General features: G+C 44.7%; 1 protein-coding gene across 2 annotated transcripts in view; it reads left to right on the top strand.

Annotated features, from left to right (window-relative positions):
* ADCY8 (adenylate cyclase 8) overlaps positions 1 to 20,791 on the top strand; it is a 422,640-nt gene extending 401,849 nt beyond the window's left edge. For both annotated transcript variants that reach the window (XM_089685929.1, XM_089685930.1), the window contains 2 exons: positions 10,768 to 10,882; positions 20,212 to 20,791. In XM_089685929.1, coding sequence (XP_089542055.1) covers positions 10,768 to 10,882; positions 20,212 to 20,699 — 603 coding nt within the window. In that variant the 3' untranslated portion in view covers positions 20,700 to 20,791. The remainder of the gene's footprint in view (positions 1 to 10,767; positions 10,883 to 20,211) is intronic.
* The last annotated feature ends 4,091 nt before the right edge of the window (positions 20,792 to 24,882 follow it).

The following is a 24,882-nucleotide window of genomic DNA, read 5'->3' as shown; positions in this document are numbered from 1 at the left end:
CCCGAGGGCCCGGAGTCAGTAGGGGGCCCCAAGAGATGCCCCTGGTACCTTTTTCATAGGCTTTTTTGGGTGTGGGTAAGGACACAGGGGCCCCATGATCCCCTATTGCCCGGGGGCCCCATGAGTTGTCAGTCCGCCCCTGCACTGCACCTACAGTATAGATGATACATCACTCCTGCTAGTGCATCTAACACTCCCCTCCCCCCTAGCCCCCCAGTTTAACAGTGCTGCTGTCCAAAGGTGCCCCTGTGTTCCTTCATCGAGAGTGAAACCAATCTAATACAGAAGGTGTGTTTCTGGCCAGATCACCAGAGGGAAAAAGCCTGAAAAATAGAAATCTAATGCAGTCACCACATCTAATGAATGGATATCTGTAATATATTACATTTGTGGTTTAGGGTTTAATATCGCTTTAAATAAGACAATGTTGTCTATAGCACATTAGGTTCCAAAATGTCCTACTGCCGCTGCCCCTCCTGACTCTGGGGTGGATCCCGACTTTAAATCCAGGATCTTTCCCCCGCCTGGAGCAGCTGAGTGACATCAGACAATAGCGGACTTCAGTCCCCCGTCAGCTGAAAATGGGTCACAGGAGTGCAGAACAAACTGATCCACAGGAGATGTACTGCCAAAAGAGCTTTTTTAATTCTCCTTTAAATAATTTCAGAACAGGCAGAAGGCAAAATTTTAACTCTTTACTTAAGAAAAGACCCCAAGGATAGCAAAGTCCATAATGTGATAAAACCGTCCTAAAAGATCCATAGTAGTAAAGTCCATGGTTGTCAGTAGTGTCCAGCAGCTGGTGTCTTCAGGGAGGAGCACAGATCCCAGCGTTCTTCCCTACATTTGTCAGACCAGTAGAGATGATCCCCAGGCATTTACATATGTGCAAACTCTCCCACTCCAGACCACTGCTCCTTTTATACACATGCATGGTGGAGCACCTGTTCTTCTCCCGGGATCTCACAACCCACTGTGACATGTCACAAGACCTGGGAAACAGAGTTATTTTCCCTTCTACACACACACTCACACACTATATTGCCAAAAGTATTGGGACACCCCTCCAAATCATTGGATTCAGGTGTTCCAGTCACCTCCATGGTTCCACAGGTGTATAAAACCAAGCACCTAGGCATGCAGACTGCTTCTACAAATGAAGTGGAAGTAACTGGGAACAACAGCAACTCAGCCACGAAGTGGTAGGCCACGTAAAATGACAGAGTGGGGTCAGCGCATGCTGAAGCACACAGTGCGCAGAAGTCACCAACTGTCTGCAGAATCAATAGCTAAAGACCTCCAAACTTCATGTGGCCTTCAGATTAGCACAACAACAGTGTGTAGAGAGCTTCATGGAATGGGTTTCCATGGCCAAGCAGCTGCATCCAAGTCTTACATCACCAAGTGCAATGGAAATTGTTAGATGCAGTGGTGTAAAGCACACCGCCACTGGACTCTAGAGCAGTGGAGATGTGTTCTCTGGAGTGACGAATCACATTTCTCTGTCTGGCAATCCGATGGATGTGTCCGGGTTTGGTGGTTGCCAGGAGAACGGTGCTTGCCTGACTGCATTGTGCCAAGTGTAAGGTTTTGTGGAAGGGGGATTATGGTGCGGGGTGCTTTTCAGGGGTTGGGCTTGGCCCCTTAGTTCCAGTGAAGGGAACTCTTAAAGCGTCAGCATACCAAAACATTTTGGACAATTTCATGCTCCCAGATTTGTGGGAAGAGTTTGGGGATGGCCCCTTCCTGTTCCAACATGACTGCGCACCAGTGCACAAAGCAAGGTCCATAAAGACATGGATGAGCGAGTTTGGGGTGGAGGAACTTGACTGGCCTGCACAGAGTTCTGACCTCAACCCGATAGAACACCTTTGGGATGAATTAGAGCGGAGACTGGAACCAGGCCTTCTCATCCGACATCAGTGCCTGACCTCACAAATGTGCTTCTGGAAGAATGGTCAAACCTTCCCATAGACACCCTCCTAAACCTTGTGGATGGCCTTCCCAGAAGAGTTGAAGCTGTTATATCTGCAAAGGACGGGGCCAACTCAATATTGAACCCTACGGACTAAGACTGGAATTAAAGTTCATGTGCGTGTAAAGGCAGGTGTTCCAATACCTTTGGCAATATAGTGTATTTCAGCCAGCGATTGCTGTTTATACAAACCAGTCCTATACAGTCCCTGTACTATAGATGAACAGGCAGCAGCATCAGATAAAATCAAGGTCTCATCATAGCACAGCTGTAGCAGCGGCATAATCCACGGTGTGCAGGACTGGATGTGCTATCTTGGTGGGTTCAGCTGCTTTCCAACAATTGAAAAAAAATGGAGATAGTTCTCTTCTCTCCACAGTAAACAGCTATCATAGCTCTGTATCCTTTCAGTATGAAGACAGGTGATGCAAAAGTAACATTAAAAAATGTGCTCTGTTCACCATGGAACAGATACAATAGAGTCAGCTTACATTTGAAGCTAATACTATCCACAATGGACAACTGCCATAGCTTTGTATTCATGTAGTATGGAGCCAGTTGATGCACATGTAACAAATAGGTGCTCTGTTCACCAAGGAATAATAGATATAATGCAGTCACTTCCATTTAGTGCTGTCCACAATGGACAACTGCCATATTACTGGATCCTTGTAACATGTAGCCAGTTGTACAAATGTAACAATCACGTCTCTATTCTGCAATATAAGTCATGAAGTATACCAATTCTTATTTTAGTGGTATGTAGGATGTCCAATACAACCCCCCCCCCAATATTGTACCTGTACACTTATTATATTAGGAAGATCAACAATAATCAGCTTCAAAATGGTTCCCTTCTGAGTTGACTCACAGCTACATATGTTGCTGCTAACATTGAAGGCAATTCTACATATCATTTTCTGAAGGTATCTTAAGGATCGGCATCGTTGTTCCTTTCACATCTTCTACTGACAAAATTGGGGTGCTTTAAGTACTGACTTGCTCTATGGAATAATAGGAAAGAAGGAGCACCCGATGTCCAAAACAATGCACTTTTGATGGTAGATTAAGAGGCATTCATTGAGAACAACTACAAGTACATCAAACCAACGTGTTTCAGGAGAAAAGACCTTCTTCAGGTCTTCTTCAAACATATGAGAAATACAGGTATATATAAATACATTACAAAATGAGAACATTATGTCAATATGCAGAGGCAAAAATACAAACTGGTAATCCCAGGATAAAATACAGTTAGGTCCATATATATATTTGGACACAGGCACAATTTTAGTTTATTCAGGTATTTACCAAAACCTATTCAAGCTATAGTTATATAATGGATATGGACTGAAAGTGCACACTCTCAGGTTTAGTTTGAGGGTATGTACATCCATATTGGAGGAAGGGCTTAGGAATTACAGCTCTTAAGAGTAGCCACCCCCCTTTTTCAAGGGACCAAACGTAATTGGACAATTGAGTCAAAAGCTGTCTCATGGCCAGGTGTGGGCTACTCCTTCATTATTTCTTCATCAATTAAGAAGGTAAAAGGTCTGGAGTTGACTCTAAGTGTGGTATTTGCATTTGGAATCTTTTGTTGTGAACCTACATCATGCATTCAGAGGAGCTGTCCATGCAAGTGAAATAGGCCATTGTAGGGCTTCAAAATGAAACAAATCCATCAGAGAGATAGCAGCAACATTAGGAGTGGCCAAATCAACAGTTTGGTACATTCGGAGGAAAGAACGCATTGGTGAGCTCAGCAACAGAAAAAAGCATGGACGACCATGAAAGACAACAGTGGTGGATGATCACAGGATCCTTTCTATGGTAAAGAAAACTAATTCACAACATCCAGACAAGTGAAGGACACTCTCCAAGAGATGGGTGTATCATTGTCAAAGTGTACAATAAAGAGGAGACTTCACGAGAGCAAATACAGTGGGTTCACCACAAGGTGCAAGCCATACGTAAGCCTGAAGAATAGAAATGCCAGATTAGACTTTGCCAAAAGAACATCTAAAAAAGCCAGACCAGTTCTGGAAAAGTATTCTTTGGATGGATGAAACTAAGATTAATCAGTACTAGAATGAAGGGCAGAAAAAAGTGTAGAGATGGTTTGGAACAGCTCATGATCCAAAGCACACAGCGTCATCTGTAAAACATGGTGGAGGCAGTGTGATGGCATGGGCATGCATGGCTTCCAGTAGCACTGGGTCATTGGTGTTTATTGATGATGTGACAGAAGACAGAAGCAGCCGCATGAATTCTGCAGTGTTTGAAGATATACTGTCAGCCCAGATTCAGCCAAATGCAGCAAAGTTGATTGGACGGCACTTCACAGTACAGATGGACAATGATCCAAAACACACTGCAAATGCAACCCAGGAGCTTTTGAAGGAAAAGAAGTGGAATATTCTGCAATGGCTGAGTCAATCACCTGATCGCAACTCAATTGAGCATGCATTTCACTTGCTGAAGGCAAAACTAAAGGCAGAAAGACCCACAAACAAAGAACAACTGAAGACAGCTGAAGTTAGAGCCTGGCAAAGCATCTGAAGAAAAAGGAAACCCAGTCTTTGGTAATATTCTTGGGTTCCAGACTTCAGGCAGTCATTGCCAGTAAAGGATTCTCAACAAAATATTAAAACTGAACATTTTATTTATGATTATATTCATTTGTCCAATTACATTTGAGCCCCTGAATATGGAGGGACTGAGTATAAAAATTGTTGCAGTTCCTAAAATTTGTACTTGATATTTATGTTCAACCCCTTGAATGAAAGCTAAAAGTCTGTACTTCAAATTCATTTGGATTTTTTTTTTTTTTTATTTATTCTGGTGGCATATAGAGCCAAAAGTATGAAAATTGTGCCTGTGTCCAAATATATATGGACCTAACTGTATGTTTTAAAATTACACAAAAATGTATTTCAAGAGGTGCTGATCGCGATTAAAATAATCAGAAAAGAAATAATCAAAAAGGAATGAAATCAATAGTAATGATAATAACAGCAACATTTTTCTTTTGACTATTGACTTTTTTTCTATTTTGATTACCGTATTTGCCGGCGTATAAGACGACTTTTCAACCCCTGAAAATCTTCTGAAAAGTCGGGGGTCGTCTTATACGCCGGTATACGGCGAGCCGGGGTGTCAGGGCGGCACTTTTTCCAGGGGCGGTGTCCTCCAACGGACACTAAGTACAGGGGTGGGCAGAGGGGCTGCTGTACCTTACCTGGCTCCGGTCCCGGTCCCACGATGATCCGGTCCAGGAAGCGCGGCTGCTCCTTCTTTCAGTTCGGCCGCTCGATGGTCACACGACCGCTCGGCTCCGCCTCCTCACCGGTGATTGGGCGCCAGCGCACACAGGCGACCAATCACCGGCGAGGAGGCGGAGCCGAACGGCCCCACGAAAATCAAGCTGCCGAACTGAAAGAAGGAGCAGCCGCTCCTCTCCCCCACTGACACTAACGATGGGGCACTATTCCTCCTCCCCACTGACACCAATGATGGGGCACTATTCTCCCCACTGACACCAATGATGGGGCACTATTCCTCCCCCACTGACACCAACGATGGGGCACTATTCCTCCCCCACTGACACCAACGATGGGGCACTATTCCTCCCCCACTGACACCAACGATGGGGCACTATTCCTCCCCCACTGACACCAACGATGGGGCACTATTCCTCCCCCACTGACACCAACGATGGGGCACTATTCCTCCCCCACTGACACCAACGATGGGGCACTATTCCTCCCCCACTGACACCAACGATGGGGCACTATTCCTCCCCCACTGACACCAACGATGGGGCACTTTTCTCCCCACTGATACCAATGATGGGGCACTATTCTCCCCACTGACACCAATGATGGGGCACTATTCCTCCCCCACTGACACCAACCATGGGGCACTATTTGTCCTCCCCACTGACACCAATGATGGGGCACTATTCCTCCTCCCCACTGACACCAACGATGGCGCACTATTCCTCCCACTGACTAATGATGGGGCACTATTCCTCCCACTGATACCAATGATGGGGTGCTATTCCTCCCACTGACACCAATGATGGGGCATGATTCCTCCCACTGATACAAATGATGAGGCACTATTCCTCCCACTGACACTAATGATGGGGCACTATTTCATCCACTGTCACCAATGATGGGGCACTATTCCTCCCACTGACACTAATGATGGGACACTATTCCTCACACACTGACACTACTGATGGGGAACCATTAGTGTCAGTGGGAGGAGTAGTGCCTCATCATTGGTATCAGTGGGAGGAATCATGCCCCATCATTGGTGTCAGTGGGAGGAATAGTGCCCCATCATTGGTATCAGTGGGAGGAATAGTGCTCCATCATTGGTGTCAGTGGGAGAAATAGTGCCCCATCATTGGAATACCATACTGAAATACCATACCATATTGAAATCAAATCTGATGTTTTTCATTTTTATTTGGTGTGCGTTGGAAGAGGGGTAGTCTTATACGGCGAGTATAGCTCAAACCCTATATTTTAACAGGAAAAGTAGGGGGTCGTCTTATACGCCCAGTCGTCTTATACGCCGGCAAATAGGGTATTTATTTTCTGATTATTTTGATCGTGATCAGGAACTCTTGATATACATTTGTTTGTAATTTTAAAACATATTTTATCTTGGGATTACCTGTTTGTATTTTTGCCTCTACATAATCGACATAATGTTCTCATTTTTTTTTCTATATTTGTATATATATTTGTTTTTCATATACTGTATATACCATTTTTTTTCTCATTTGTTTTTCTGTATATTTTTCATATTTGTTCAATAGCCCTGAAGAAGGGAGAATCTTTTCTCCCAAGAAGCATTGGTTTGATGTACTTGTCGTTATTCTCAATAAATGCCTCTTAATCTACCATCAAAAGTGCATTCTTTTGGACATCGGGTGCTCCTTCTTTCCTATTATTCAAAGTGTATATATGGAAACAACTTTAAGGACGTACCAGAAAGGCAGTAGCCCAAACTCTAAGTGGGTTTACCGCCTGTATCCACCACTGGGCACAACTGATGGGAGGGACATCTCCCTACCCACACAACCGTCCACCTATGACCAGTGACGGATCTAGTCAGTCCAGTGCAGTCTTCAGCACAAACAAAATGCCTTGATCTTTGGGAAAAGGTAGAAGTCAAAGAGAGCAATGTCTGGGGAATAGAGTGGGTGTTCAAGCACAGTGTTGTAGTTATTAGCTACAAACTGCTTCACAGAGAAACGTTGTGGACATGGCATGTTGTCTTGGTGCAAAACACATCACATTATGAACAGCGTTTCTCCATAATTCTGGTCCGACCAAGGGTAAGAAAACATCTATATCTGAACGTGCATCCACTCTTACTGAATGAAGCAATTGAGTTATTATTATTATTATTACATCGAGTTTATATAGCGCCAAAGGGTTTGCTCAGCGCTGTACAATAGAGGGGGGGGGACAATACATGAAACAGTACAGCAACAACAAACAGCACACGAGGGGTTAGAGGGCCCTACTCTTTCGAGCTTACAATCTAGGAGGGAGGGGGTAGTGGTACAGGAGGAAGTGGCTGTGGGGGATGGAGTGGTAGGAGGAATGAAGGGGAACGGCTGTTAGGTGAGGGTGGGGTAGGCTTCCCTGAAGAGGTGGGTTTTGAGGGAGCGCCTGAAGGTGAGGAGGGAAGGTGACAGTCTGATGGATTGGGGTAGTGAGTTCCAGAGGATGGGAGAGGACCTGGAGAAGTCTTGCAGTCATGCTTGGGAGGAGGAGACCAGGGAGTAAGATAGAAGGAGGTCCTGTGAGGAGCGAAGGGTACGGGTAGGGTGGTATTTGGGTATCAGGTCGGTTAGGTAGTTAGGAGCAGTGTTGTGAATGGCTTTGTAGGTCAGAGTTAGTAGTTTAAATTTGATGTGCTGGGCAACCGGGAGCCAGTGGAGGGATAGGCAGAGGGGGGTGGCAGAGGTGGAGCGGTTGGTGAGGTGGATGAGTCTAGCCGCTGAGTTCAGGATGGTCTGAAGTGGGGAGAGCCTGCACTGGGGTAGGCCGGTTAGAAGGGAGTAGCAGTAGTCCAGGCGTGAGATAATCAGGGAGTGTACAAGTAGTTTAGTGGTGTCTGGGGTGAGGAAGGTACGTATCTTGGCGATGTTGCGGAGGTGGAGCCTGCATGTATTTGTGAGTGATTTGACATGAGGTTGGAAGGAAAGGTTTGAGTCCAGAATGATGGCAAAGACTTTGGCTTGCGGGGCGGGATTGATGGTGGTGTTGTTGGCAGTGATGGACAGGATGGGGGGGGGGGCGTGGGCAGGGGGAAAGACGAGGAGCTCGGTTTTGGAGAGGTTAAGCTTGAGGAAATGGAGCGACTTGTCCTCAGCGTAGAGGTGATAGTTGAAGCCGTGGGAGTGTATGAGTTTGCCAAGGGAGGAGGTGTAGATGGAGAAGAGAAGGGGTCCAAGAACAGAGCCTTGGGGGACCCAAACAGAGAGGGGGAGGTGGCACTATTGTAGGAAACGCTGAAGGAGCATTGGGATAGATAGGAGGAGAACCGGGAGAGAGCGGTGTCTGACTGTGACAGGTTTGAACATGTTCTATAACCATTTCTTTGTCTCTCCTCTTACCCCTTGTTTCCCAAGCTATAGGGTTAGTCTAATCTTTTGGGGGGTTGGACCTCCTACTTTAATCGCGGTTGCTTGAGGTAGAAGTGTGATTGCATATATTAACCCCAACACAACTGTACTCTTTTGTTTGTTACTGGTTACTAGTAGAGATGGGCTCAGGTGTGTTCAGATCCTAGTCCAAACCCATTTGAGTGATCCCATGAGGAATCTCCCATCTGTACAATGCCAATCATAAGTGGCCAAGGCATCTGCCACCCCACAGCTGCACATATACAAAGGGCATATCATGACTCAGCTGCTAAATATTGACCTAGTACAGTAATAGCTTCCTGGCAGGGAAAGGAAATCCTAAAATCGCACATCACCACAAAACCCTATGAGATGTATGACAGCCACAGCCTGGGCTCCAACCAGGCCACGCTCCCAATGCATTTCACAGCGCTTCTGGAGCTTAACCATGATTAAGCTCTGGGGCAGGGTTAAATGCGTTAGGACTGTGGCCTGGTTGGAGCCCATGCTGAGGCTGTCATATACCTCCTCACAGGGTTTTGCTGTGATGTGCAACTCCTGTTCCTACTGGATGTTTTCAGGCAAGCTCTGTCCTTGCCGGCACTCCTAGTGGTTTGTCATGCAAGAGGACCGGGAGGAGCCCTGAGTAGCACCTGTCTCAGCTTCCTGGCGGAGTTGCTCCAGTGGGTTTTAACTGGGATCCAAACACAACTGAGCTCATCCCGTTACTAGTGATGAGCTCGGGTTTGGTCTGAACTTAAGTTTGGACCAAACTCAAAAGGAAGTTGTCACTGCTGCCCACTACTGTCCAATCAACTGTGGCCAAGGCATTCCTCGCCCTGCAGCTGCAAGTACACAAAGGGATTGGGATGCTTGTGACATCATAATATCAGTTAACACAACATGGCAATGATGTCAGAAGCATCTATGCCCCTTTACAGAACCCTCCAATCACACATCCCTCCTACTATCACAGAGCGCCCCAATCACAGAGTCCCCTTTTCATATCACAGCCCTACCTTTTGGCTCCAACAACAAGGTAGAGGAGGTCTGGAGGAGGTGAACTTTCTCCTCTTTAATGCTGGGACAGCCCTGCATGCTGCCTTCCTCAGATCAGGGTCATGCATTGCTATGGTGTAGGTGAGCCAGTCACCATCACTATAGCAACAAATGGCACCATGTGTCCTGGCTCTAGAGCATCTTTAGGGGTTATGGTGCTGGGGGGTGCTCACCCACACCATGGCAGCTCATGATTCAGGGAAAACTGAGTCCCACGCTCTTGACAAACTGGAGGAACCCAGATGGCACCCAGGTTGAGAAACACTGCTCTAGGGGGAAGTCACATAAGGCTGTTTGTGAATTTCTTGCTTTGCCATCTTGTCTCATGCGCTTCTAATGAACACTATAAGTGGCTGTGCCAACGTTCAATGTGTGGGCATGGTCCGTCATTGTCACCATCAGTAAACCCACCATGGGCAATGATGTGCAGCTACTACCTGGAACAAGTACATGTAGACAGCAAGTGGCTAAAAGTGCCTGCAGGAATGTGAAATAAATTTAAAGGGTTCAAACACTATTTTCAAAATGGAAAAATAAGAGCAACTGTTTATGGCAGGGGTGGGCAACTGTGGCCCTCCAGCTGTTGTAGAACTACAAGTCCCATGAGGCACTGCACAACTGACAGTTACAAGCATGACTCCCAAAGGCAGAGGCATGATGGGACTTGTAGTTTACCAACAACTGGAGGGCCACAGTTGCCCACCCCTGGTTTATGGTATACAGTGCCCCAGCAAAGTGGAAATCTAATTTGGGTTTACATGTACAGTACTTAAAGTAATGCTGTAGAGGTCTCTAAAAGAGGGCAATGTTCAAATACGTAGATTAAATATTCCCTGGTTCAGATTCCGAGCTGTTCAAAAAAATGAGGGTTTTGGCAACTATAAGGTTACATCTACTAAAAAGCAAAGAATGTCAGCATTAAAATGATGACAGTACCACCCATTCATCAGATAGGTTGTTCATTCTGGGCAAGCTATAATACAAGATGTTATTGCAGGTTACCAAAAAAAAAAAAACAAATGAAAGAAACTGAGAAACTGCAGCTGAGAATGACTAATGTTTGTAATTTTCTATTATGCAGCAATGTGAAGACAAATGGGGTCATTTGTGTGCTGTGGCTGATTTCTCCATCGCGCTGAATGAAAGCATCCAAGAGATCAACAAGCATTCATTCAACAACTTCGAGCTACGCATCGGTAAGTGTAATAGACAGATAAACCAAACAAGCAAACAAGATAGATAGATAAAGAGTGGCAAGGAAATATTCCATAAAATGTTCCCAGTTCAGAATCTTTCAGCTATTGCAAGCTGAAGAGAGGTGACCACACACAGGAGAAAAGGTGCAAAAGATAGTTTATGTGGTGCACCTAAAAAAGGGCTAAATTCTGCACTTTTCCTATACTGTACAAGAATTGCCCTTACCTGTCAGTGTGCCCTCCTCTAGGAGTAAACAGGTCAGGGCTGCGATTATCCCTCTGTCTGGTGCCAACTCCAGGTGTGTAACTAGCATTGGACACCCAGGGCATGTGTGCAAGATCTTCTGCTGGGTTCCTCGGATCCCAAGGCCATTGCAGAAATGTGCTCCTGTGCAGTGCTGCCAGTGCTGTACTCCTCTGCCCCCATACTACTTGTATGCAAATATGTTGGCCTCATTCTTCTTCTTTTGGTGCCCAAGGGTGCCTCCAATTTTTTTTATAATGTGGGTAAAGCTCACGTTTTATTTAACCATACCTATTTAAGCCCCTTTCATTGTTAGCACAATTAGGCCACCTAACTCTGTCTCTTGATCCCCTTCAGTTCTCTGTATCAGGGTTTCTCAGCCAGGGTTCCTCCAGAGGTTGTTAGGGTTTCCTTGAGCAATGAGCAATTTCTGCCACTTAGATAAGTTCCCACTGACACCATTGATCTTTTTAGCTATCTGTAAGGGGGTAATTCTCCCAATGACAATAAGCGTAAGGAACAAAAAAAGAAGAATGGCACTGGCGTGGCAGATAGGGACTTATTGGTTTCAAAGTCCATATATACAGTATCAGGGGTGGACTGACAACTCATGGGGCCCCCGGGCAATAGAGGATCATGGGACCCCTGTGTCCTTGCCCAAACTCAAAAAAGCCTATGAAAAAGGTACCAGGGGCATCTCATGGGGCCCCCTACTGACCCTGGGCCCTCGGGCAGTGCCCAAGTTTCCAAATGATCAGTCCGCCCCTGTACAGTATCAAGTCTATAAATTCCATGTATGAGAGGAATAAACAGAAGCTGTACACCACACTAGCTGCAGCTCCCCTTAGAGTGAAGCAAACCCTATAGGAGAAAAGAAACACGGGGGGGGGGCACCATGAGGCAAACAGAAATATATGAGGCAAACAGGCATATCTGTATATGAGGCCATGGCCTCATATACAGATATGCCTGCTTGTTTCATTTTTATGTAAGTTGCCAATTGGCTGTGCAATAAATCCATTATTTTACTGCTACACTTAGCCTGGCGCCACCTGTGTTTCTTTTTATCTCCCATATTCTTCCAACTAACCATCACACTAATGTATCTTGATTTGTAGATCTAGTAATTTTTAGAAGGGGTTCCCTGAGACTGGAAAGTTATTCCAAGGATTCCTCTGTTTTGAAAAAGTTGAGAAAGGCTGATCTATATCATTCCCTAAGATGTCAAGAGCAGTCATAGCTACACCCACTTTAATTGACTCCCATAGCTGTTTAAAGCCACTATGACCAGACTACCCAATGCTGCCACAGTTGATATAGCAGAATGTATTCTATTGATTTTGTTTTCCAACAGGGAATGGGCAGTTCCTGTTGATCTAGAGCAAACTCTCTATGTCTGGTCTTTATTTTTGCCGAGTGTGTCTTAATTTGGACTTCTGAATCAGACTTTCAAATCCATTGCAACCTTTGTAACTTAATAACTAAAGGCATAACTTATTTTTTAATTTTGGATAGAGTAGAGAAGGATTAGGACACCTGGCAGGTTTCTATTGCTGTCTCTGCCCCATTAAGGATATTCACCCTCTCTGCTTGTCCTGTTTAGCTTTACGGCTGAATGTAAAAGTGAAAGAAAATACCAAATGTTGGGTTGTCCCTAGAACAGTAATAGAGAGGAAATTTTTCAATAGGAAATTCTGGTGCCAACCAGGGATTCCCTCACTTTGGAGGGATTTACACCCCTGGTAGGGAGATTTGCCCTCTATTCACCCTTTACACCTTCTATTTGTCCTGTTTGCCATTATCACCAAAGTGAAATAAAATCCCAAATTTTGGGTTGTTCCCAGAACTGGAATAGAATAGAAATCTTCCAATGGAGGAACTAGTTGTGGTGACAGCCAGGGATGTGGTACTAGTTCTGGTGACAGCCAGGGATGTGGTACTAGTTCTGGTGACAGCCAGGGATGTGGTACTAGGTCTGGTGACAGCCAGGGATGTGGTACTAGTTCTGGTGACAGCCAGGGATGTGGTACTAGGTCTGGTGACAGCCAGGGATGTGGTACTAGTTCTGGTGACAGCCAGGGATGTGGTACTAGTTCTGGTGACAGCCAGGGATGTGGTGCTAGTTCTGGTGACAGCCAGGGATGGGGTGCTAGTTCTGGTGACAGCCAGGGATGGGGTGCTAGTTCTGGTGACAGCCAGGGATGTGGTGCTAGTTCTGGTGACAGCCAGGGATGTGGTGCTAGTTCTGGTGACAGCCAGGGATGTGGTGCTAGTTCTGGTGACAGCCAGGGATGGGGTGCTAGTTCTGGTGACAGCCAGGGATGTGGTACTAGTTCTGGTGACAGCCAGGGATGTGGTGCTAGTTCTGGTGACAGCCAGGGATGTGGTGCTAGTTCTGGTGACAGCCAGGGATGTGGTGCTAGTTCTGGTGACAGTCAGGGATGTGGTGCTAGTTCTGGTGACAGCCAGGGATGGGGTGCTAGTTCTGGTGACATCCAGGGATGGGGTACTAGTTCTGGTGACATCCAGGGATGGGGTGCTAGTTCTGGTGACAGCCAGGGATGTGGTGCTAGTTCTGGTGACAGCCAGGGATGTGGTGCTAGTTCTGGTGACAGCCAGGGATGGGGTGCTAGTTCTGGTGACAGCCAGGGATGTGGTGCTAGTTCTGGTGACAGTCAGGGATGTGGTGCTAGTTCTGGTGACAGGCAGGGATGTGGTACTAGTTCTGGTGACAGCCAGGGATGTGGTACTAGTTCTGATGACAGCCAGGGATGTGGTGCTAGTTCTGGTGACAGGCAGGGATGTGGTACTAGTTCTGGTGACAGCCAGGGATGTGGTACTAGTTCTGGTGACAGCCAGGGATGTGGTACTAATTCTGGTGACAGCCAGGGATGGGGTACTAGTTCTGGTGACAGCCAGGGATGGGGTACTAGTTCTGGTGACAGCCAGGGATGGGGTACTAGTTCTGGTGACAGCCAGGGATGTGGTACTAGTTCTGGTGACAGCCAGGGATGTGGTACTAGTTCTGGTGACAGCCAGGGATGTGGTGCTAGTTCTGGTGACAGCCAGGGATGTGGTGCTAGTTCTGGTGACAGCCAGGGATGTGGTACTAGTTCTGGTGACAGCCAGGGATGTGGTGCTAGTTCTGGTGACATCCAGGGATGGGGTACTAGTTCTGGTGACATCCAGGGATGGGGTACTAGTTCTGGTGACATCCAGGGATGGGGTACTAGTTCTGGTGACAGCCAGGGATGGGGTACTAGTTCTGGTGACAGCCAGGGATGGGGTACTAGTTCTGGTGACAGCCAGGGATGTGGTACTAATTCTGGTGACAGCCAGGGATGTGGTACTAGTTCTGGTGACAGCCAGGGATGTGGTACTAGTTCTGGTGACATCCAGGGATGTGGTACTAGTTCTGGTGACAGCCAGGGATGTGGTACTAGTTCTGGTGACAGCCAGGGATGTGGTACTAGTTCTGGTGACAGCCAGGGATGTGGTACTAGTTCTGGTGACAGCCAGGGATGTGGTGCTAGTTCTGGTGACAGCCAGGGATGTGGTGCTAGTTCTGGTGACAGCCAGGGATGTGGTACTAGTTCTGGTGACAGCCAGGGATGTGGTACTAGTTCTGGTGACATCCAGGGATGGGGTGCTAGTTCTGGTGACATCCAGGGATGTGGTACTAGTTCTGGTGACAGCCACGGATGGGGTACTAGTTCTGGTGACAGCCAGGGATGTGGTACTAGTTCTGGTGACAGCCAGGGATGTGGTACTAGTTCTGGTGACAGCCAGGGATGTGGTACTAGTTCTGGTGACATCCAGGGATGTGGTACTAGTTCTGGTGACAGCCAGGGATGTGGTACTAGTTCTGGTGACAGCCAGGGATGTGGTACTAGTTCTGGTGACAGCCAGGGATGTGTAACTAGTTCTGGTGACAACCAGCCATTCCCCCACTTTGTCTCACTTCCTGTTTTAGCTATGGGACAGGATGTGATGGGAAATCTCCCCAATGGGACACAGATGGCAAAAAAAAATCCACATAGGGGTTATAACCCTCCCTCTGTCCAAAATGTAAAAAAAACTTTTCCCTTTAGTTTTGCTTTAAGATGCGTTAATTGTATGCTTGTCATTTTCTGTTGTTTTGGATCCTTCTTGAAAATGAAGAAAAGTACAATCTCCTAGATTGTAAACTCGAAAGAGCAGGGCCCTTGACCCCTTCGTGTTTTGTTTTGTTACTGTATTGTCTCATGTACTGTCCCCCCACTATAATGTACAGCGCTGAGCAAACCTTTTAGCGCTATATAAATACTGTATAATAATTATTATTATTATTATTATTATTATTAAAAAAAAAAAGAATTACTATGTAGCAATAAGCATTGTTTTATATAATAATGCCAGGAGTCCTTAGTGGAGTTTTTCTTTAAGTGTGTAGGAGCCCATTTGGTATGCTAAAACGGTACCACATATCCCCGGTTCCATACATATTATCTGCTGTTAATCCCAGAAATTACACCTTTGCTAGGTGATTAAATGAAGTTTTTTTTTTTGCCAGATGGCTGATTCATGCTTTAGCAAATACAGCTTCATGATTGGAAAATAAAAAGAACAAATTTAGATATAACGGGGCTCTTGGTCTTCCAGAGACTGGTGGAGATGCGGTGCGCATACTAAGGGAACTATCAGTGAATCTCCGGGAAGGTCATAAGTCTGAATTAATGAGGTGTATACAAATGTAGCAAGTGTTCAGTCTGTTGTGATCAGGACCTTTACATTGTGACTCATACTGGTTTCAGCAAAATGCATCACACAGCCACCTTGTAAGAGGCTCACTGTTCTACGCTAGATAACATAAGCAACATAGCAAGTCTTGGCCTGCTAAATAGGGACCTCTACAGTTATTGCACCCTTTATGGAGACATAGAGGCTGCCATTGCAAATAGCATTTTCAGAAGAAGGTCAGTAAGCTTTACATTTTTAATTGGGAAGTTACAGATTCTCTCGAAAAACAACTTCCCCAGCCATTGAGACTCACTTTACCTGTGGTCCCCTAATGCTCCATTTCTCCATTGGAGCTTCATCACCAATGTCATCTGCAGATATCATCCAAATCATCCTCCCACTCCTTCCAAGACATCTTGCTCTCTAGCTCCCTTGTTACCTCCTCCCACGCTCGCCTCCAGGACTTCTCCAGAATGTCTCCCATCCTCTGAAACTCCCTACCCCAGTATGTCCTCCTACCCTGTCCATTTTTAGGCAATCCTTGAAAACTCATTTATTCAGGGAAGCCTAACCCACCTCCACCGAAAAACTGAGTCACCTCCACCAGGTCATCCCCCGCAGCTATTACCTTTTGTACCACATCCCCCTCCCTTTAGATTGTAATCACCATGAGCAGGGCCCTCCTATTCCTTCTGTATTGAACTTTGTTGTAATTGTACCATCCCCCTTTATATTGTAAAGAGCTGCGTAAACTAATGGCGCAGTACAAATCCTGTATAATAATAATAATTGGAGCTGGGAGTCTTGTGAGTCAGATGGCTTAGGAGCTTACACAAGGTTAATGACCTCCAGCGTTTAGGTCTAATGATTGGTCCCTCAGGTCCAAACACTAAATTCTGGGAGGAGGTCACATTCCACATTATCAGGGAGCACCAGGTATTTCCCAAGGACACCAAAGGAGAGACAGGGGCACATGACAAAGGAGAATCAGTGGCTGTGGATTGTACTTCCACTATTATACATGATGGCTTCCCACTGTCAATGGTTGTGAAGGACACCAACAGGTGCAGGCACTGCCGAGTCCAAACAACCAGTGACTTCAGTGGTTTCATTCACTTACATAGCAGGCAATGTAATTTTTTTTTGCTTTGGTACATGTTCATTAACATTGCCAATAGCCACTGCTGCAATAGTAGCCAGGGGCAGTGTTAATTAACTCCATCATGGTGTATTAGTGACCAGTGGCAGTATCAATTAACCCCATCATGATGCATTAGTGACCAGGGCAGTGTTCATTAACCCTGTCATGATGTATGAATGACCAGTGGCAGTGTTTATTAACCCCATCATGATGCATTAGTGACCGGTGGCAGTGTTCATTAACCCCATCATGATGAATCAGAGGCCAGTGGCAGTGTTTAGTAACCCCATCATGATACATTAGTACCCAGTGGCAGTGTTAACCCCATCATGATGCACAAATGACAAGTGGCAGTGTTCATTAACCCCGTCACAATGCAATAGTGGCCATTGGCAGTGTTCATTAATCCTTTCATGATGCATCAGTGGCCAGTGGCAGTGTTCATTAACCTCGTCATGATGCATTAGTGACCGGTGGCAGTGTTCATTAACCCCGTCATGATGCATTATTGATCAGTGGCAGTGTTCATTAACCCCGTCATGATGCATTATTGACCAGTGGCAGTGTTCATTAACCTCATCATGATGCATTAGTGACCGGTGGCAGTGTTCATTAACCCCGTCATGATGCATTATTGACCAGTGGCAGTGTTAACCCCGTCATGATGCATTATTGACCAATGGCAGTGTTAACCCCGTCGTGATGCATTAGTGACCAGTGGCAGTGTTCATTAACCCCATCATGATGCATTAGTGACCAGTGGCAGTGTTCATTAACCCCGTCGTGATGCATTAGTGACCAGTGGCAGTGTTCATTAACCCCGTCATGATGCACAAATGACCAGTGGCAGAGTTCATTAACCCCGTCTTGATGCATTAGTGACCAGTGGCAGTGTTCTCTGTCTCTCCATGTATCTCTTATAGCCACTGAATGCTAGCTTCTCCTTCCCTCCTCCCACAGGCATTCAGCGGCTGCAGGAGGAACATGGAGAGATCTGTTCCTCTATATGCAGCCGACTCTGTTGCTCCTCCTATCCAGGCATTCAGGGGGATCCCATGGGCCCCCTGAAGCATGAGGCTTGGTTGCAATTGCAACCCCTGTAGGTATGCCCCTGGATGGAACCTAGTTGGTTGCACAGGGTACATTTCACTGTTCTCCCACCCACATGGCCACATCGTTCATTCACAGTTTCCTCATGAGTGCTCACATAGTTCATTGAACTTCCTGCTCTCCAGTAACTCTCTTCATGTATGGAAGTCTGCAGGAGAAGAAATAGTTAAACTTGACACCCGGTGCTCAGAAATGGACACCAACACTCTAGGTGTGATCCCACAAACTATTCTGGACCAGGACTGGAAAGAAATGGCGGTGCAACCCTCCTCCGACCATCGAAATCCAACACTACACAAAAACATGAAAACAAAGAGGGGGCAACCGCCTGGCACATTACCTTAAAACAATTTATTAAGAATTAAGAGACAAAGGTTATACTCACAAACCAAGTGAGCTATTGGCATGGAATTGCATAAGCACACAATGTGGACCACTCTTCACCTCCAACTGGAGACCAGATGGTGTTGACTGCTGACGCAAAAAAATTTGCATTATTTTTTTTAAAAAGTGAACTTGCTCTTTAAGATGAAAGAAATTTAAACAAAAAAAAAGGATGGCTGTTTTTATTTTGTTCAATGAACTTTGAATAGCTACTGACAGTTAGAGAAGCTGCTTTAGGCTGAATTCACACATGTTGGAATGTCTGTCAAATATTTTTATTTGTTGTATTTTATTATATGATTCACTGAACTAAAAAAAGTCGGAAAAAACATAGGTGACAAAAAACTTTTACGCAACAGAACACAAGAATGTATTTCATATTTTTTCTTATACAGTATGTTTGTGCATTTTATTGTTATTTGATGCTTTTTCATCAAATATTAAAATACACAAAAAAAAAAGGAAAAAACAAAAACACTTTGCAGAACAAACTGGGAAAACTTTCTTAAGGGCCTATTCATGGCAATAGTTTTTCCTCCCGATTAAAATTAAAGGAAGCGCATCTAAATGCATTGGCATGCATTGTTGTGCATTTTTAACATGCACCCTAAAGTATAAATTGCATTTTGATGCATTAACATTGATTTCAATAGAAAACACTTCATAAACGGTCAGAGAAAATAAAATAGGGCAGACCGCAATCTTTACACCACTGCGACATAATAAATTGATCTACAATGCATGTTCCTGTTGACCGCAGCATGTGCATCAGATATAGGAAAAATGAGAAATAGGATAAAAAACTTAAAAAACATGTTGCAGCTGGGGTGCCAAACAACCGAAGAAATTGCATATATTTTGGGTGCATAGAATACGTGAATTAGTGTGCCAAGCACTCGATGACGCAAAACTTCTTATAAACCATGGTCACTGTGATATAATAGATAATTCTTTTCAATCTGCAACTTTATTTTGCAACAATTTTGTACATAACATCATAGTTACATAGTTAGTCTGGCTGAAAAAAGACAAAAGTCCATCCAGTTCAACCATTAAAAAAAAAAAAGTTATAATCCTACACCCACAGTTGATCCAGAGCAGGGGCGGACTGACAACTCATGGGGCCCCCGGGCAATAGTGGATTATGGGGCCCCTGTGTCCTCGCCCACACTCAAATCACACCCAAAAAAGCCTATGAAAGGTACCAGGGACATCTCATGGGGCCCCCTACTGACCCCGGGCCCTCGGGCAGTGCCCGAGTTCACCAATGGTCAGTCCGCCCCTGATCCAGAGGAAGGCAAAAAATCCCCACAAAGCATGATCCAATTTGCTCCTGCAGGGAAAAAATTATTTCCTGATCCCCCGAGAGGCAATCAGATATTCCCTGGATCAACTTTACCTATAAATATTAGTATCCAGTTATATTCTATTTATCCAAGAAAGAATCCAGGACTTTTTTAAAGCAATCCACTGAGCTGGGCAGAACCATAAGTCATAATTTCTCACTCTTGTTCACCAAGAATGTATTAGGCCTATTAAGCAAAAAGGTGTAATTTCAGTATAAAAGTATTTTGTTTCCAAGCAAATTTCACCAAAGCAAACCAGCATGAAAAAATTTTGCCAAAATTTTAACTTTTGCATGAAATTCAGTTTTTCTTATCGCTAACTGTAAAAGTTTTATTATTTTGCCAAAAAATTGATTCCTTGATTGATTGTTTTTTTTTTTTTCAGGAATAAGTCATGGATCAGTTGTTGCTGGTGTCATTGGAGCAAAAAAGCCCCAGTATGACATCTGGGGGAAGACCGTCAACCTTGCCAGCAGGATGGACAGCACAGGCGTTAGCGGCAGAATACAAGTGCCTGAAGAAACGTATCACGTCTTGAAGGACCGCGGCTTTGCGTTCGAGTACCGGGGAGAGATCTACGTCAAAGGCATAAGTGAACAAGAAGGAAAAATCAAAACTTATTTTCTTCTAGGAAGAGTACAGCCAAATCCGTTAATATCACAGCCAAAAATAATCACCGGACAATACTCTCTAGCTGCTGTTGTACTAGGACTTGTCCAGTCTCTTAACCGGCAGAAACAAAAACAGATCCTTAATGAGAATAACAATTCCGCCATCATGAAGGGACATTATAACCGGCGGACACTATTGGCCTCCAGCGGTTCGGAGGCTGTTACGCAAACAGATGGAGCTGATAAACCTGAATTGCCATAAAACATCATCTTTTTTTTTTCCTTTGAGTTCATTTTTTGTATTTCTTTTATATATAAATACACAAATAAAGACTTATAATTTTTTTACAAAAAGTTTGTGTTTTTTTCCTGTTTTTATCATAAATGAAAAGTGGAAATAACACAGCAAAGCCAGGTAAACTGTGATACATGGCGCTACCTTAGGATTCTTAACAGTTTTTTTATAACGGGCGAGGGTTGTTGACTGATTGGAAATCCCTCAATCTGCATGATCAGAGTATTCCTTACCTTCTAAAGCACTGCTTGTTGGCCTTTTTTCAGTTGCGTCACCCTTTAAAAGTATGTAAAATCTTGAGGCACCCAGTCCAAAATGTAAAAAAAAAATTAGTTATCAGTAGGAAACCTTAGCCTGGGATAATGTACACAACTGCCATAATGAATTTAATCACACATCAGAAGCCCCCCTTGATATCAGAGGTTCCCCCATCACATCAGAGCCCCCTTCACATCAGAGGTCATTCTTTATTTCTGAGACCCCCCCCCCCCTTTCACATAGAGACTCCCATCACATCAGAGGTCCCCCATCACATCAGAGCCCCCTTCACATCAGAGGTCCTTCTTTATTTCTGAGACCCCCCCCCCCTTTCACATAGAGACTCCCATCACATCAGAGGTCCCCTTCACATCAGAGGCTCTCCCATCACATGAGTTGCTCCCCCATCAAATTAGAGGACCCCATCAAATGAGAGGCCCCCATCAATTTAGAAGCCCTCCCTTCGTATCAGAGATTACCCCATCACATCAGAGCCCCTCTTTGCATCAGGGGTTTCCCCATAACATCTGAGCCCGTCCCATCACATAACAGGACTCCCCTTCATATCAGAGGTTCCCCCATTACATCAGAAGCCCCCTTTATATCAGATGTTTCCCCATCATATTAGACCCACCCATCACATTAGAGGTTCTACCATCACATCAGAGGCCTCCCATCTCATCAAAAGCTCCCCTTCACATCAAAGGTTCTCCACATCACATCAGAGACTCAATCACATCAGAGGTTCCCCCATTACATCAGAGGATCCCTATCACATCAAAGGCCCCTCATCGCATCAGAAGCCCTCCTTCACATCAGAGGTTCCCCCATCACTGTAGACCCTCCATAATATCAGAGGTTCCACAGTCATATCAGAGGCTCCCCATCACATCAAGTCCCCATCTTCATCAAAGGTGCCCTATAACATCAGAAGTCCCTCTTCATATCAGTGGCTGCCTAATCACATTAGATTCCCCCATCATATTAGAGGTTCTCCCATCAAATCAGAGGGCCCCCATCACATTAGAGTCCCGCCATCATGTGAGAGATAACCCTTCACATCAGTGTTCCCACCCCTATTATTACCCCATACATCAGAGGTACCCTATACAATAGAATTCCCCATCACATCAGAGTCCCTCTATCATTACATGTTCTGCTAATAACACAGTCCCCCCGTCACTGAGTTTCCCAATCACACAGTCCCCTCTTCACATCAGAGCCCTACTTTTTGGCTCCAGCAGCGCAGCAGAGGAGGAAGGTGCAAGAAGTCTGGACAAGGCAGACTTCTGTCTTCTCTTGCATGTCACCTGCCCTGAATCAGAGTCATGCACTGCTACGGTGCTGGAAACCCGGCTGCCATCACCATAGCAACAAATAACACATTGTGTCCCGTCCCTAGAGCATCATTGGTTGTTATGGTGATAGTGGCCAGCCCGCCTGCATCATGGCAACTCATGACACTGATCCAGGGCAAACTGGGTCCCTTGCTTGTGGCACTCCAGAGGAACCCAATTGTTTGAGAATCACTGTTCTAAAGTATAGATTTCCAGGAGTTAACAGATAAAATACTTTTAAAGTAGATGTAAACCATAAACAAACTACAGTTAATTTTTTCAATGACCTGTACCTGTACGGCCGTAATATCTCCTGCATGACAATTATTGAAATGGCGGGCCACTCTCGTAGAGAGATGTCTTTCTATACTATATAGATGTTCATAAAAACGATTCCTTAAACGTCTGGTTGTACGTCCCACATACTGAATATTGCAAAGTTTACAGGTGATCAGATAAATCACATAGGTGGTATTACAGTTATAAAAGGAAGCAATACTCTATTCTTTGTTATGAGCAGTAGACTGAAATTTATTGTCCTTCATAATATGTATACAGCATGGAAAAGAGACTGCACCACAAAGGTAGTTGCCTTTGAAATGCATCCACGTGGTGGATTGAGCTTGTGTGGGACTATAGAAGCTGGGAGACAAAGCGTTACCTAAGGTGGGGGCTCTTTTTGAAACTACATTAACCTCCTTAGCGGTATTCCCGAGTGTAGCTCGGGGTAAAATTTGAGTACCAAGAGCGGTAACCCCGAGCTACACTCGGGCTTACCATGCGGCGTCCCTGCAGCACTTACCTTGTCCTTCGCTCCCGCGATGTGTCCCTTGCAGCGTCCCCGGCCATCTCCTCCGGCCGATGCCGGCATCCGGCTTCCGTGTTCCGGTCCCTGTGACGTCGGGACGTACAGGCGCCAGAACCGGTGGGAAATTTTAAATTTTAAAAAAATGTCATTTTTGCTGTCATTGCTGTTTCAATGCATTTCACATATATTTTGTCCCTACTGCTTTGTCCTGCGCCCTGCCTGCATTTTGACTGTTCTTTCCGCCTGGAAACTTAGAAAAGTCCATGGTGTCCAAAAAGCGTCCCTTTACTTCAAAAGCAGTTTTAGAACAGCGATAGTAAATCAGAACCACTTGCAGAATTGAGTGATAATGATTCGTGGGGGAAATTCGTCATCAGACACTGAAAACGATTTTGCGACTTTGCTCAGCGATGTGCGAATTTGCCTCTGTATTTCAAATTTCAGTGTTTTTGGTTTGATTATATTATTGAATTAAATGTATTATTATTATATTATTATTTTTTATGATTATTTATTAAATTATAATTTATGATTTCGTGTTTCAAGTTCTATCATATCCGGAATGTTTACTAGACTCTTGTTCGGACAGATTTCAGTGAGTTATTCCTAAAAATTACAGGCCTACAATAAAAAAACGACATATTTCCAGGCAACAAAATGGTACCGCTTTCAGCACAAAAAATCGGAAAGAATCATACCGCCGAGGAGGTTAATACCATTCTTGAGTATATTCTGGTCCTCACATAGGAAAGCAAGATAATGAGTGACAATGCGTTTAATTTCATTGAATTCCAAACTGAATGGAGTAGAAAAAGTAAGATTCCTTTTACTGGATTGATTGACATCATTTATCTTACTATCACTCCCACTGCATGGTTTTTTTCTTCAATAGAAGATCTTCCCTCTGTTTAGAACTGGCAATACAATATGCTCTATCCAGCATCCATTTAGGATATCCCCTATGTAAAAAGCGCTGGTATAGAGCAATAGCCTCTTTATAGAAATCCTGTTGGGCACTACAGATGCAACAAATGTGCATAAATTGTCCAACAGGAATACGTTTGATAGTGTGGCTAGGATGGCCCAATTGGGCTAATAAAAGAGTATTACCAGATAGAGGTTTCCTGTATAGACTAGTGGTAACTCTATAATTATCACTGGTGAGATGGACTTCGAGGAAGAAAATCTCTCTCTGATCTGACTGTCCTGTGAATGACAGATTCTTATCATTGTTGTTTAAATTAGATAAAAGAACTGACAAGTCTCCCTGTCCTTTTATCTACAACGAATATAAGGTCATCAATATAGCGAAAGAACATTCTAATATGGTGCCTAAAGGGATTACTAGTGCCATAAATGTGTAACCGCTCCCACCAACCCATATAAAGGTTGGCTAATGACGGCGAAAATTTGGCGCCCATCGCGGCTCCACACTTTTGAAGAAAAAACTCGCTATTAGAGATAAAGAAATTGTGGGTAAGCAGATATTCTAACACATCAAAAATAATGTGTTTGATGCTAAACCCAGTGCTGGATTCTAGATAAAAAGATATCGTCTTTATGGCAAGATGATGAGGTATAGAGGAATATAAACTAGCAACATCACAGGTGACCCACATAAGACTCTCATCCCAGTTCATGCCATCCATAATATGGAGAAGGTGATTGGTGCCTCTTAAATAAATGGGAAGCTGTACAACAAGAGGCTGGAGCTGTGTATCCAACCAATGACCCAAGCTCTCATTTA

The sequence above is a fragment of the Staurois parvus genome, unplaced genomic scaffold (assembly GCF_062004578.1).
Source record: "Staurois parvus isolate SC_StPar_1 unplaced genomic scaffold, SC_StPar_1.0 ptg000389l, whole genome shotgun sequence".
NCBI classification, from domain to species: domain Eukaryota; kingdom Metazoa; phylum Chordata; class Amphibia; order Anura; family Ranidae; genus Staurois; species Staurois parvus.
The sequence above is the reverse complement of the archived record's forward strand: the minus strand, read 5'-3'. Positions and strand labels throughout refer to the sequence as shown.